Source organism: Salvelinus sp. IW2-2015, unplaced genomic scaffold (genome assembly GCF_002910315.2).
Source record: "Salvelinus sp. IW2-2015 unplaced genomic scaffold, ASM291031v2 Un_scaffold16323, whole genome shotgun sequence".
Classification (NCBI taxonomy): Eukaryota; Metazoa; Chordata; class Actinopteri; order Salmoniformes; family Salmonidae; genus Salvelinus; species Salvelinus sp. IW2-2015.
The window spans coordinates 237,305-252,567 of record NW_019957534.1 but is presented as its reverse complement, the minus strand read 5'-3'; the positions used below and the strand labels follow the sequence as shown (position 1 = coordinate 252,567).

General features: G+C 44.7%; 1 protein-coding gene across 1 annotated transcript in view; it reads left to right on the top strand.

Annotated features, from left to right (window-relative positions):
• Nucleotides 1-758: 758 nt before the first annotated feature.
• Nucleotides 759-15,263, top strand: part of LOC112080426 (fatty acid synthase-like) — a 28,104-nt gene continuing 13,599 nt past the window's right edge. Inside the window, 16 exon segments of the mRNA XM_070442568.1 lie at nucleotides 759-843; nucleotides 7,306-7,451; nucleotides 11,045-11,197; nucleotides 11,441-11,614; nucleotides 11,739-11,939; nucleotides 12,119-12,241; nucleotides 13,746-13,861; nucleotides 14,053-14,187; nucleotides 14,345-14,461; nucleotides 14,464-14,509; nucleotides 14,512-14,604; nucleotides 14,607-14,645; nucleotides 14,648-14,766; nucleotides 14,769-14,832; nucleotides 15,012-15,175; nucleotides 15,177-15,200. Coding sequence (XP_070298669.1) covers nucleotides 7,325-7,451; nucleotides 11,045-11,197; nucleotides 11,441-11,614; nucleotides 11,739-11,939; nucleotides 12,119-12,241; nucleotides 13,746-13,861; nucleotides 14,053-14,187; nucleotides 14,345-14,461; nucleotides 14,464-14,509; nucleotides 14,512-14,604; nucleotides 14,607-14,645; nucleotides 14,648-14,766; nucleotides 14,769-14,832; nucleotides 15,012-15,175; nucleotides 15,177-15,200 — 1,695 coding nt within the window. The 5' untranslated portion in view covers nucleotides 759-843; nucleotides 7,306-7,324.

Below are 15,263 nucleotides of genomic sequence, written 5' to 3'. Positions count from 1 at the left end.
CACATGCTGTAAAGAATTCATTCATTATTAATAGGTTAGGGGGAAATATTTACCTTGTGTAGGCTAAATCCACCATGATTTAATGGTATATCCATCTCCAATAAATTGCATTGTCAAAAATCATACATTTGTGAATAAAAAGGGGAAAAATCGAATTAATCAAGATTGTCAAATGTGTTTCCCAAAGTCCATGGACTATTGCATGTGTCCTCCTTTCTGCAAGATTTCGAAATTAGTTATTGTTCAATCAGTGTGAAATCTGAACACAGCTCAGACCTGTAAGTGATGGTTCTGCGCTTTGAACTTGAGTGATGAACTTGGACTTGGCTATAGGCTTTATCAATATAACGGGGCGGGGGAAACTGAGCTAGGCTCCCGGTGCACTCGCACATTGTACTAGCACATAGGATACATCCAATGCTATCCGAATGTACTACAGTAACCTTTCCATCGCTTTCTTCCGTTTTTTTCCGAAACTACAGCGTTCAGCGAATCACCCCATCACTGGCTGAGACTGTGAGCCCTGCCTCTTTTCTCATTGGACTGGACAGCCTATCCAAGCTGTCAGCCCATGTGGCGTGGCTGGGGAGAGCATGTCAGACATTTAAATTAAATAGAGAAAGGGAATCAAAGAAGCGAGAGAAATTGGAAGGGCTAGGCAGGGAACGGGAAGAGCTCACGATTCCTCCCGAACAACTAGCACAGACACATCACAGGCAAGCGCGCTCTCACCGACGGAAGATAAGGGATTATCGAGGGATTTTTTGCTAACGTTAACCGTTTCTTTACTAATATTTCTCTGATTTTGGTGGGTTCTACAGATATTAAAACACATAAATACAGGTAAGTTGTTCTGATATTACTAGACTAGCAATGTTATAGCTTCTTCATCAAGTTAGCCGGTGAGATGTTCCCTTATCGTGATGACCGGCGTCGTAGCAATAAACAAACGAACTCCAAATGGATTTCCTCGATATCATCTGGCTTGTTTTTATCAATTACTACACTTTCTCGTTACAATGTTCATACATTTTAAGAGTTACATCAGCTAGTTGACTTATTCTCAGAAATAGTGACATTTAGCTAGGCCAGGTAAAGATTTTGGTCGCCTTCCCCTGCTTAGATGTTGCTTCCTCTAACCAATGGTTGCGTGCAACGTCATCGGTCGTGTATCGACTGAAAGACTGCTATAACATGTTGTGGTTAGCTGCTACGTGAAATACCTAACCAAGCGTCTTAAAATCTGGCAGGCGTCAGCTAGGCCTGGGCAGAGGAACGCGCTCATAGGCTCAGGCGCAATTTCAATAGTGATGCCTGCCACTGCTAAGGCTAGCAGTTGAGTTGCTATATGGTCATCACTACCTGGATGCCAACACGTTTTAATCAACTACTATTCACTGATGCCCTGGCATTTATGGTTGATTATGCTTGGGACACCTCTATTATGCTGGCTAGTTATCCGTGTGTGGCATGCTTGTGTCCCTGGTCTAAATTTGGGAGTAGCAGGAGATAATCGAGCGTAGTTTATAAGTATTGACCTATAGGGCCCAGTAACAATGGTTTGATTAGCTATACCTACATCAAAGGGTCATTAATAATTCAATTAATTTCGTTTTTTGGGGTGTTGATGCCTGGGATAGTATTGAATTGGATGCCTCTCCTTTTGAGAGCCTTTTTTCTGGTGCTGCTCTTTCTGATATATTTTTGGTTACATTTTCTGCATGGCTAGTAGGAGGTGAGCATGATGCATTTTGCGCATCCTCTTAATCTAATTGCAAGACAGTAATTTGATGAGTCATATTGTAGAACTCATGCCTGTATCCGTGTCTCTGAAAACAATCACTTTCACTGTCATTCAGCCACTCACCTTCTGAACTTCACTTAAAGGAAACTTTGAGTGGAAGTATCTTTTGGTATTTGTTTAATTAGTCCTTACCTTAAACTTGATTGCTGAATTGCAAAGCATTTTAGGACTGTGTCAACAGWGGACTAATGAAACCACAAATACCAAAATATAGTTTGAGTGGTATTTTCCTTGAATATTTCAAATAGGCCTTATATTTCAAATAGGCCTTGGCTAGTCCAAAAGGTTTAGCATGAATCTGAGGTTTTGTGCCTAAGACTTGGAAAAGAGAGCACCTAATCTAACCAGCAGTCTCTGGACCTTGTGGGCTCAGGGTAAGAGTTGAATACCCCTTGCTTACCCAGACTAGTATCGCATTAGAAATGGACATCAATGTTTGGTGAGCCTACCCATCCCAGCACCAGCCAGGACCCTAGCTCTCTTTATACCAGCACTCTCCAACCTTGTAGCTGGATGCTACCATCCTGTAGATTTTCACTGCAACCCTAATCTAGCACACTTGATTCTAATAATTAGCTGGTTGATAAGCTGAATCAGGTTAGTTACAACTGGAGTTAGATTGAAAACCTACAGGAACAAGGTATAGTCTCCCTGAGTGAACGGGCTGGTGTTTCTTTTGCTTACTTGACAGGCATGTAATCGAGGCACAGGATGAAATGTCCTGGCTCCTAGAGATGGATGTAGTCTTTAACTTAAGCGGAATTTGTCATGCATCATGTTATTGCTTTGTATAACAACTCCAGGTACTTTTCAGGTGTTTTAGTATCTGTGACAAGTTGAGCCAAGTCAATTACCCAGTATGTTCTATTTGAGGCAGGTGAAACTATGCTACCCTGGTGTATGACTTAGATTTGAACAGATGTAAAAAAAAAAAAAAAAAATGTTTTTTATAGATTGTCAATAATCAATACTAAGAGGATAATCAATTGTAATCTGTACAAGAACACCATTATTCTCTTCCTGTACAGATGTTGGTCTGTGTCACTCCCTCATAGGTTGAGTTATTATATTACACAAAATGGCTGTGGAGGACAGCGGGAGATGGGAGYACAAACAGAAAAAATGACAGACAGACTGAGTGAGTGGGGGTGAGACCGATGCACCAAGAGACGGAGAGAGAAACACACAGGAAGGCTGTGTGCTTTGTCATCCATGGCATGGTGTTACTGTACAGTAGTTGTCATTGTGTTGCATAAGTAGATATCCAACACATGTAATCAATCAAGGCTCTGCCTTACAGTGATGAGGTTCAGGTCAGGTAGATGATAATCCACCTTAATCCCTGTAGGTTTACTAGGCTACTTTACTAACCTGCTCCTACCCAGCCCTCTATGGCCAGGCAGGGTGATACTCTATAGGCGGAGGAGTGCAGGGTGATTCTCATGAAACTGGCGCTTGAGCCAAATAATTCCTTTTGGATCACTAAGATTAGATCTGTATTTTTCTATTTCATAAATGTTTATTTTTCATCTCCGAAACCTGCTTATTCTTACCGTAATCCACCAATATTTCGGAAATATTAAGAAAAATTTAATTTATACTTTAGCAATTTTGGCTTAATCTGATAGTGCCTTTTTTTCTTTATGCTTTAAGTACATTGAGTGTGGTTTATACACCCATATTTCTTGACTACTCCTACTTAATCACATAACAGATGTTTTACAAAAAATCTATACAATAGGTGTGAGCAGTGGTTCTAGTAAATAATTAGTTACCAGCACACCCATCGAATATACATTAGAATTAACTTATCATCATTACCGAAATGAAGGTTCTCATTACCAAAACTGACCTAAAAATGATGTCGTAATGACAAATGTGTGTTTTGATAATGAGAGCCCCTTAACGCAATCTGCAAGTAATAGGAGACAGCAATCAATTGACCACATCGCAAAAGCCCATTCATGCCTCCAAGTTGGTAAGGTAATGGTTCTCTACGTTTTTTCCAACTTGAGCTTTTTTGTAATTTTGGTTATGAGAAGGTCAAGTGTCGTAAAGAGGGTGTTTGAGAATGAGATCCTCATTCTGAAGCCATATAAGTGAAGAAATTAAATGAACTTGTGCTCGTCTAAGGACAATGATGATCTAGATGATGCATCATGTGAATTCAACTTTAATTTTTTTTTACAGCAACTTAGTGTTAGGGTAATGAGAAAACATTTTCACAGACGGTGTTTTTGCGTAATAAGTATTGTTTAATGTAAACTTCAACTAGTATACAATTTGTATGATTTTATGAACAGTACAGCAACATATCTTAATATATACATTTTAATTTTTTTATTCATATAAGTTCGGCTTTTCTAAAGTAAAARTGTATAAATTGACCTGAGAATTTAATCCGGACACATTTTGTTAATGAGAATTTAGTGTGAAAATGTACAAAATTCAGGTGGAAATTTTATTWAAAAAATAAGACACTGTGCCATAAACGAGGCATCTTAGTCTTCAGATTGATACTTGATTGTTGCAGGTGCATCATGGTTATCTAACTCAATTTGCTACTGCTATGGTTAAAAAAATAACTGCTTTGATGAAATCACTTGTTACTGTAAATGTAAATAGTCTGGGTGGCCATTTGATTAATTGTTCAGCATTCTTATGGCTTGGGTAGAAGCTGTTAGGACACTTTTGGTCCTAGTACAGCCAGTGATGGCTAACTAGCACTTAGTGGCCCTGACCTGGCTGATTTTATGATGGTTTTATGTCTCTGTAATACAGGCAATAAAAGTCAAAAACTGTTGCAGCATCTGTTGTCACTTTTCAGTCTCTCTGAGGTGTGAGAGTTTAGGACGCAGTGCTTTGGCAAGAGCTGTATAGGTTCCAGTGCAATGTCGTTCTCAGCCCTATGTGTGTCCATTTTGGCTGCCCTTTGAAAACCAAGATGAGGATTTTAACCGGTCAACTATTTTCTGAAGAGAATGGCTTAGGCTAGGCCTAGTTGTTTTAATTTMATTTCCTCTTAAACAATTGATGGTTGTGTGTTATGACATCCTGGTACTCTTACAGATGCATGGCCACTGCTCACAGGAAGCTGACTTCTCAGCCAATAACAGTACCAGATGTGCAACTTCAAAGGCTAGTTTCTCTGAACAGGGAACCCCCCCCCCTCCCTAGTCAGACATAGAGAACTGATGCTGTATACTGGTTTTTGCGGTGGAATTGGTGTGGGGGGGGGGGTCCGATCATTTTATTGGATTCCTCATGTCTTACTCATTGTTACGAAGATTTATGGCCCAAATTCGATTGTTATGTATTATATTTATTGAAGATTATATGAATCGTATAAAAAAGGGCCAATTTGGGTGCATCAAATTATATTTCAACAAAGTAATGTTTCAGGAATGCTAATTTTATCTGTTTTCTAACTACAAAAACAATTTCAGAACAATCTGAGATGGTGGGGGTCATGAAATGACATGGAATGACTATGTTATATGGTACGCTGTGTTATTGGGAAGATGGGGAACTCTCAGTTCCATTCAAATATATTTTGTTGAGTTATCAGGGAATGTAGCTATGCTTCAGTGGATGGACACACTCACACACTGGCTAAAGAACTCACTGGGCCCTGTYTTCAGATGCTACACACACAGCTGCCAGTCATCTGGAGTTATGAAAATATGCTGCAATCACAGTAACCAATCGCTTGATGTTATCATTACAGAGGAACGGAGCGTGCTGTCCCTAGTTTGCTTTAGTGTCTCTGTACACATTTAAAGTTGGCCCATCGGACAGTGAGAGTTAACGTAGTTAACCAATTAAGAGTGGTGATGATGTAGGCCCACACTGGCTCACTGTCCGATGGGCTAACTTTAAATCTGTAAGGTGTTCTTCAATGTTGGTCCTATGCTCCCACAGGGTGTGCACTGTGCAGGCTTTGTTCTATCCCAGGTAACAAACCTATAGCCTTCTAGCCTATGAAGTGCGTGGTAATTTGAATTCATGCGGACCAGAACAAAAGCCCTGTAGCTTTCCAGGATTGAAGACCGAGGAGTGCTGTAACACTCCTATTAGGGGGTCATCAGTACTGTAGGTGCTTGGTTCCACCAGCTGTATTGTGTTGGTGCCCCTGCCCTGCGTGAGGGCGCTAACAGTAGGCTGCTGTGTGTTCAACTAGGGAACRGTTAGCTACAACTTGGAGTAGAACGCTTCACTGCATCGCTCAGTGAACTGGGATAAACTGATTGGCCCCTGCCGTGTCATTGGTTGGCTGGCCTGCACGGAATGTCCTCGCCCAGGAACGAAGGTTCTGGGCTGGATGATGAGTTCACTCTCACACTACTGTTCATGCACTGCGACTACACACAAACATGAACACACACTGAGTATCTCCTCTGCTTCTCTTCTTAAGCAGATGCAGATATCTGTTTCCCAGCCCAGTCTGCTGTCGCCTGAGGTGAACTGGCTTGTTGACCTAGAAAGCACCTTTTTATAATGCTGCGCTGAACATGACTTTGTGCTAAAGAGGCTTTCAGGGCTCGTTTCCACAGACCCACTCAGTGCTGCCTGGTCAAGCAGTCAAAATCTATTGTCAGTGTAAGACTCCTTGCAGGGGGTGAGGGAGTTTACAGTCGCAAGCAACTCTGTCAGAGCGTGGCTGCAAGCAATGAAATGTTTCTGTGGGGAATGGGAATTCTCCCATAGGGTCGTTTTGTCTAGACTTTTATGTCGCCTCCTCTCTCTGTCTCTTTCTTAATTTCTCCGAATTCTTTCGGTCTCCTTTTCTCTCCCCTACTTAGAGTTCACAATTTTCTCAGGCTGTAGTTTTCTGATCATTTGTGACACTGCTGCCATCGTGCACCAGTTATTGTTTAAGAAACTACAGTAATGTGCATAAAAAAGGTTAAATGAAATTAACCTCTAACTAGGATTGTGACAATACCAGTAGCCTATATCCGATTATTTTTTTCATGGAAACAAAAAAAACACGAAGCAGACAAATCTTTTTCAAATATTGTGTGCTATAGCTTGGAAAATAAACACGTGACTGGGTGACAGTATTGTTTTTGGTTGCCCGAAAAATGCAAATTCACTATTTACATGCAGAAGTGTTATATATTGCCTGCACATAGGCAATGAATCAGAAAGATCAGCACTGGACTAATTTGTATTTTTGTTGCTGTCAGTCAAATACATTCTCATAGAAGGCTCATCTAGCCTGACTCCCATAGTCTTCACATTAAACAATGGGGAGGAACCAGAAATATCAGTTATAGACTACTGGAAATCTTGGTAGTTTCATTTTAAATAAATAAAATGAACCTGCCCAATTGGGAAACCTCAGAGCATGCTCAACTTGCGTGACTGCRTGGGGCAAGTGAACTAAGCAATAGGACAACCCTTTATGTCAATCCCTGCTTCTAAGTATGGTGATACTGGTATCTTCTCAACCCTACATCTAACCCAATCTCTTACTCMTCTCCTCTCTCCTCCCACAGTAGCCCTTTTATTCCCAGGATGGAGGAGATTGTTGTTGCCGGGATATCGGGACGGCTTCCTGAGTCAAACAACCTCGAGGAATTCTGGGAGAACCTCTTCAATGGGGTTGACATGGTAACAGAAGATGACCGAAGGTGGAAGCCAGGTGAGACCCCGTGACCTTTCCATGACCTGGATGTGATTATGACCCATAAACATCAGACATGTTGTTGCTGTTTTTATTTGTTTCTTTGAACTCTGAAAGGACTCACAACAAGCTTTGAAAATCTGACTGACACACAAGCTACCTTGCATCACAGTGTAAACTACACCGTAAACTGATGAGTAGCTCGTATCATAAATTGGGTTGCAGATTTGAARCAAAACATACATTGTAGACCAATATTTCATTCGAACATCTGCCACAAATGATGTGGGTGTACTGCCTAGTCATAGAATGTTACATCAACCACATGATAGGAAATACCTCCCCTTGACCAAAGACCTGGTTAGCTGTACTTTTCTTTTGCATCACCATCAATGTGGGCAGGTTAATGAGTAGAATGCTTCCTCCAGTCTTTACTGACCCGTTTGTCAGTCATATATATATATATATATACACTCAGCAAAAAAAAGAAACGCCCCTTTTTCAGGACAATGTCCTTCAAAGATAATTCGTAAAAATCCAAATAACTTCACAGATCGTCATTCTAAAGGGTTTAAACACTGTTTCCCATGCTTGTTCAATGAACCATAAACAATTKAWGAACATGCACCTGTGGAATGGTCGTTAAGACACTAACAGCTTACAGACGGTAGGCAATTAAGGTCACAGTTATGAAAACTTAGGACACTAAAGAGGCCTTTCTACTGACTCTAAACACCAAAAGAAAGATGCCCAGGGTCCCTGCTCATGTGCGTAAACGTGCCTTAGGCATGCTGCAAGGAGGCATGAGGACTGCAGATGTGGCCAGGGCAATAAATTGCAATGTGAGACGCCCAAGACAGCGCTACAGGGAGACAGGACGGACAGTGGATCGTCCTCGCAGTGGCAGACCACGTGTAACAACACCTGCACAGGATCGGTACATCCAAACATCACACCTGCGGGACAGGTACAGGATGGCAACAACAACTGCCCAAGTTCTACCAGGAACACACAATCCCTCCATCAGTGCTCAGACTGTCTGCAATTGGCTGAGAGAGGCTGGACTGAGGGCTTGTAGGCGTGTTGTAAGGCAGGGCCTCACCTGTAACAAGTTCGCCTATGGGCACAAACCCACCATCGCTAGACCAGACAGGACTGGCAAAAAGTGCTCCTCTTTGAGGAGTCGCGGTTTTGTCTCACCAGGGGTGATGGTCGGATTCGTGTTTATCGTCGAAGGAATGAGCGTTACACTGAGGCCTGTACTCTGGAGCGYGATCGATTTGGAGGTGSAGGGTCCGTCATGGTCTGGGGCGGTGTGTCACAGCATCATCGGACTGAGCTTGTTGTCATTGCAGGCAATCTCAACGCTGTGCGTTACAGGGAAGACCTCCTCCCTCATGTGGTACCCTTCCTGCAGGCTCATCCTGACATGACCCTCCAGCATGACAATACCACCAGCCATACTGCTCGTTCTGTGCGTGATTTCCTTCAAGACAGGAATGTCTGACAGGAATGTGGCAGCGATGAGACAGGAATGTCTCATCGCTGCCATGGCCAGCGATGAGCCCGGATCTCAATCCCATTGAGCACATCTGGGACCTGTTGGATCGGAGGGTGAGGGATAGGGCCTTTCCCCCAGAAATGTCCGGGAACGTGCAGGTGCCTTGGTGGAAGAGTGGAGTAACATCTCACAGCAAGAACTGGCAAATCTGGTGCAGTCCATGAGGAGATGCACTGCAGTACTTAATGCAGCTGGTGGCCACACCAGATACTGACTGTTACTTTTGATTTTGATCCCCCCCTCCCTTTGTTCAGGGACACATTATTCAATTTCTGTTAGTCACATGTCTGTGGAACTTGTTCAGTTTATGTCTCAGTTGTTGAATCTTGTTATGTTCATACAAATATTTACACATGTTAAGTTTGCTGGAAATGAACGCAGTTGACAGTGAGAGGATGTGTCTTTTTATGCTGAGTTATATACACCTAGATGGTTGATGGGYGCGCTGTGTTGAAGCCACCATGCTGCCATCTTGGCATTCATCAAAACAATAGGAACCCGTTCCTAATATTGAGTTGCACCCCCCKCCCCCCRTTTTGCCRTCCGAACAGCCTCAGTTCATCGGGGCATGTACCACAGGGATGCTGGCCCATGTTGAGTCTAATGCTTCCCACAGTTGTCAAGTTGGCTYGATATCCTTTGGTTGGTGGACCTTTCTTGATACACACAGGAAACTGTTGAGCATGAAAAACCCAGCAGCGTTGCAGTTCTTGACATAAACCGGTGCACCTGGAACCATACCCTGTTCAAAGGCACTTAAATCTTTTSTCTTGCCCATTCACCCTCTGAATAGCACACAATCCATGTCTCAAGGCTTAAAAATCCTTCTTAAACTCGTCTCCTCCCCTTCATCTACACTGATATTGAAGTGGATTTAACAAGTGACATCAATAGGGGATCATAGCTTTCACATGGATTCATCTTGTCATGGAAAGAGCAGGTGTTCTTAATGTTTTCTATACTCGGTGTATAATTTTTGATTATGTGAGCTAAACAAAAAATGTATGTATATATATTTTTTATAACTAATGTTCTTGTCCCCACTACAACAAAAACATACTTAAATACATTTAATATTGTKAATTTATTTGAAACACTGTAGAACTCCATTCATTCCTATGGAGGACTGCTCCTACTGTGGAGTGCCAATATGGCTGACCGGTGGCTTCAAAGCCTCTCAATGGCCCATACATAGCATCAGCAATCCTGATGCTATACACATCATTGATCACTACCCACATGAAGTAACCCACATGAACCCAAACGAGCGCTGGTAGCCGTTAGCTGTACGATGAGCCTCTGATGTGTAAGAGGTGCTCTGTAGTCGCTGAAGGTGACTTGTCAGTCTGCTCTGCGCTGCTCTGCTTGCCGTTGCTTTTCACCACCTAGCTGAGGAGCTGGGCTGTTGGCACTGTTACTCCTTGGCTTGTCTTGCTTAGCTTCTCTTTCTCCTTCCTCTTTTTATTTCTCGTACTCATTCTGGCTCTGCCTAATTCACTCCGTTTTTCTTTCTTGCTCGGTCTCTCTTCTTCTGCCTTTCTCCCCATATTTTTCTTCTTAGCCCTGTCTCACCTTCCTAGCTGTCTCGCTCTCTTACTCCCTCATTAGCTTGGTTTCTCTCTCTTTTCTGTTTCCTCTCTCTGTGAATAGCACCTCTCATCAGTCAGTGCCTGGCAACCAGCTAAAGCTCGCATTCATGTACTAAAAGGCTCTGGGTGAACGGCGCCCCTAAGACCACACACCACAGGAGAGGTGGGAAAAGCAGGGATAGGGGGAGGGAGGAGAGGAAAGGAATGGAGAAAATAAGGGAGGAGAGGAAAGGCCCTTGTTTGCTGTCTGCATAGAATTACTGAGAGGAAGGAATAGTCCTGCTTTAGCTTGTGTGTAAAATGATTACATTAATTAATATGTTCACTATTACATTCATAGGGGAATTATTCAGGTTATCCAGTCAGTCAGTGACTACAGGTAGAACACGTTGTCTGGGTAAACCTAGTTATCCGGTTCTTTATCCCTCAATGCTCCACGTGTCATTCCCATTCATTCCCAGGTCTCTACGGTCTTCCAAAGAGGAACGGCAAGCTGAAGGACATCAGCCGGTTCGATGCTGCGTTCTTCGGGGTCCACCCCAAACAGGCCCACACCATGGACCCCCAGCTACGCCTCATGCTGGAGATCGCCTACGAAGCCATTGTAGACGGAGGTGAGGAGAGGGGTGATGAGGGTTGGATGGATGAGTAGATTTTATTTGGGAAAACTGTGTAAAGATACGAAGTCAAATGTATTTGTTTATTTGGATCCCAATTAGCTGTTCCTATCACAACAGCTACTCTTCRTGTCGTCCACACATTTAGATTAGATTACCCACATGTCACAAAGTTAATGTTTTAACTTTTATAGACCTGTGGGTGAGATTCATTGGTGTAATGTGTGTGTGTGTGTACAGGTCTGAATCCGACGGAGCTGCGTGGCAGCAGGACAGGCGTCTACATCGGGGTGAGCGGCTCGGAGGCGGGCGAGGCTTTCAGCAGAGACCCTGAGGAGTTGCTAGGATACAGCATGACGGGCTGCCAGCGTGCCATGTTCGCCAACCGACTCTCCTATTTCTTTGACTTCAACGGTACGATCTCATCTAACACGGCAGTGGGTTCTCTCAAGCAGTTTTGTCACATGGTATCAATTGTCTTAATCTATCCCTAACTCTACAGTCTCCTGTGTTTTGTCTCCTCTCTCTGTCCCTCTAGGCCCCAGCACAGCCATCGACACCGCCTGCTCCTCCAGCCTACTGGCTCTGGAGAATGCCTTCAACGCCATTCGCCACGGCCACTGTGAGGCCGCCCTGGTGGGCGGGGTCAACCTGCTGCTCAAGCCAAACACCTCTGTGCAGTTCATGAAGCTGGGCATGCTCAGTCCGGAAGGAACCTGCAAGTCCTTTGACTCCTCGGGTAAGAGAGGGAGAGACCTGGATCGTGTTCAGAAAATCACAATGTACAGAACTAAATGTTGAAGATAAAATGCTTCTCATGCTGAAAGCACACCCACATACAGCAGCACTATTTCCTGGTCTGACCCTGAAAGCACATTAACGTTACTTCCTGGTGCGCTCCTCTCTGTGTTCCCTCAGGGAACGGGTACTGCCGTTCGGAGGCTGCGGTGGCGGTACTGTTGACAAGACGTTCCATGGCTAAGAGGGTTTATGCCACGATACTCAACGCTGGTAACAACACTGACGGATACAAGGAGCAGGGTGAGCCTACACCCCATTATAACACACCACGGAGGGTACCTGCCCTGTCTGGAATGGATCTCTAGGCATAGCCCCTATCCCCAAGGCACTGAGGCAGACCTCACAAACCTAGGATTGTTTCCTGGTCTGATATACATCTCCAGCCCCTACCCATTAACTTTCCCCAGATCTATAAGGATTTGATGACTGTAAGCAACATGGTCATATTTCTGCATAACCCTCTGGAAGGTTACGTACGGTTTCCACTATATTTCTCACACCAACGTGTAGCCTGGCTTACGTAAGTGTCCTGTACTGTAAATGCCAAGCAGTAGCTCAGTAGAAACTTTATTTTTGTGGAGAAACAATTCAGTTGCATTTCCCATAATGTCTTTTGGCCTATTGCCCAATAGGTTGTGAGGCCTCACTGACCCACTATGACGTACCTCTTGGAGAAATAACACCACGTTTGAAGTCTCTATTCAATGTAACAGGCCCGCTACACTAGATGCGTAACTTTTATCTAACGTGAGACACTCCTATTAATTTAAACGAAACCTGGGCATATGCAGCATGGCCCCATGAGAGGCTTGTGTTACTCAGCGTAAAATTACACTCTGGTTCTATTTTCAAGAATTTGACGCGTGACTCACGCCCGAGAACACTTGATAAATTAGTGGCTTTGCTCACGCTGGCAAAAAGTTCCACGTCCAGTGTGGCGGCTAAAAACCTAGTGTTTTCCTGACGCCCCAGTGGAGCTCCCCTGTAATCTGTGTTTTGTGGTGTAATCTAGCTAATACCCGAGCAGTGCCAGCTCCAACTCTTTTTGAAATATAGACCTATTAATGTGGTGTAATCGACACACACACACACACACACACACACACACACACACACACACACTAACCTTTCCCCCAATCACTCCTCACACACTTAGCACTGCAGGCATGTGTTTATATACGACCTGGCTGAAGAGGAGACACATTCTCTGGAGTGTAACACTGGAACACACACACGCTCAACATTTTAGGATGTTCAATACCACACTTCACCCCCATGCTCCCAGCCCCCTCCCTCTGCTCTGCCCAGTTTGTCTGTCTTTCTGTCACACACAACAATAAACACACTCCCAGACTGGTGATCCAGTCACAGCATACCAGCCTACAGTATTTACCAGTCAATTTGAAGTGGATGACTCTTGGATGATTAGGGTACAAGGGCACCATGAGCTAATGGCCCTGTAAACAGTGACATAGCTCTTAGCCACTCCGGGGTGACGTTTCCCAAGGTACAGGTCTAGGATCAGCTTTCCCTCCATCACCCCTAGCCTTTACCATTAGTGTGGAAAATGCTAAACTGACTCGAGATCAGCGTCCAGGGGCAACCTTACCCTTCACCGCTCTTAGCCACTCGTGGTACTGCACGTCGGTGACATTTGTTATACCAAATTACCTAAAAGTCCTCTGAATGGCTACAAAATAATTGTTTAAATTAAGTGATGTATTGATTGGTGTGTTCTTCCCAGGTGTGACGTTCCCCTCAGGTGAGATGCAGCAGCGGCTGGTACGTTCTCTCTACCAGGAGGTCAACATCACACCTGACCAGGTGGAGTACATTGAGGCCCACGGCACCGGGACCAAGGTGAACACACACACACTCCTATCTATCTATCTATATACACACACAACACTTGATTCATTGTTGTTGGATCATATCACCACCACACCCAATAATGTAATGTTCTGTGGAAGGTGTTTTGTCACATTCCTCCCCCTGATACATCTGGTTCCCTCAGTATGTTTTCCCCTGGTGACTTCCGTCTTTTCTCCCAGGTCGGCGACCCGCAGGAAGTGAATGGCATTGTCAGTGTGTTCTGTCATTCAAAGCGTGACCCACTGCTCATTGGCTCCACCAAGTCCAACATGGGCCATCCAGAGCCTGCCTCTGGCCTGGCTGCGCTGGCCAAGGTAAGAACTGGAATGGTCTGGGCTAACCTCTGTACAGGACAAAAAAGTGTTCTAAAGTCCCAATATGTGCAGGCAAGCCCAGCACTAACACACTTTTCCATCCGTCTCGCTCCTCTCCCTCCATATTTTTCTCCCTGTCTCTCTCTCTCTCTCCCAGGTTGTGTTGTCTCTGGAGCGAGGTGTGTGGGCTCCCAACATCCACTACAACAGCCCCAACACCGACATCCCTGCCCTTAGTGACGGCCGCCTCCGCGTCGTCAACGAGCCCCCAAATTAAACCAAGTCCGCGGCGGCATTGTTGGCATCAACTCTTTCGGATTTGGCGCTCTACCGTTCACGTGATCCTCCGCCCCCCTGGTTCAACACACCAAAAAGCTTTAAAAGTGCCCCCAGACCCCTCTGTGTCCTCTCAAGTACCAGGCTCCTCCAGGCCTGTGGCCGCACAGAGGAGGCTGTCTCGCCCTCCTCAACAAGGGGAAGGAACACTCGGGCGACGACAACTTCCTGTGTCTGCTGAACGAGGTGTCCGGGGTACCCACGGCGGGGATGCCCTACAGGGGCTACACTCTGATTGGCTCCAAGGAGGACGTCACGGAGGTCCAGAGACTGAGGCCACGCCCAGACCGTTGTGGTACATTTGCTCAGGTAAGAGAGAGGACAGGGGTCAGGAGACGAGTTTCTTCAAGCCTCAGCCTAATGGTTGTGTTAGGATTGGGGGCAGGTTAATGTGATCCAGGATCTGTGGTTAAGGGTAACTTTCTACCTCGAATGATGAAGCAGTGGTTTAGGAGAAAGGTGTGTGTTAACACTTGTGTATCTCTCAGGTATGGGCACCCAATGGGGTGGGATGGGCCGCAGTCTGATGCAGCTGCCAGAGTTCAGGGAGTCCATCTTGCGTTCGGACATAGCATTGAAGGACCACGGGGTGTGTGTGTCCAGTCTGCTCATGGAGGCAGACGAGAGCACCTTCGAGGACACCGTCCCAAGCCTTCGTAGGCCTTGCCGCCATACAGGTACAGCAGAGCAGCCATCTTAACTAAGGGCAAATCACAATTTTTAGAGGGTGGAACACCATT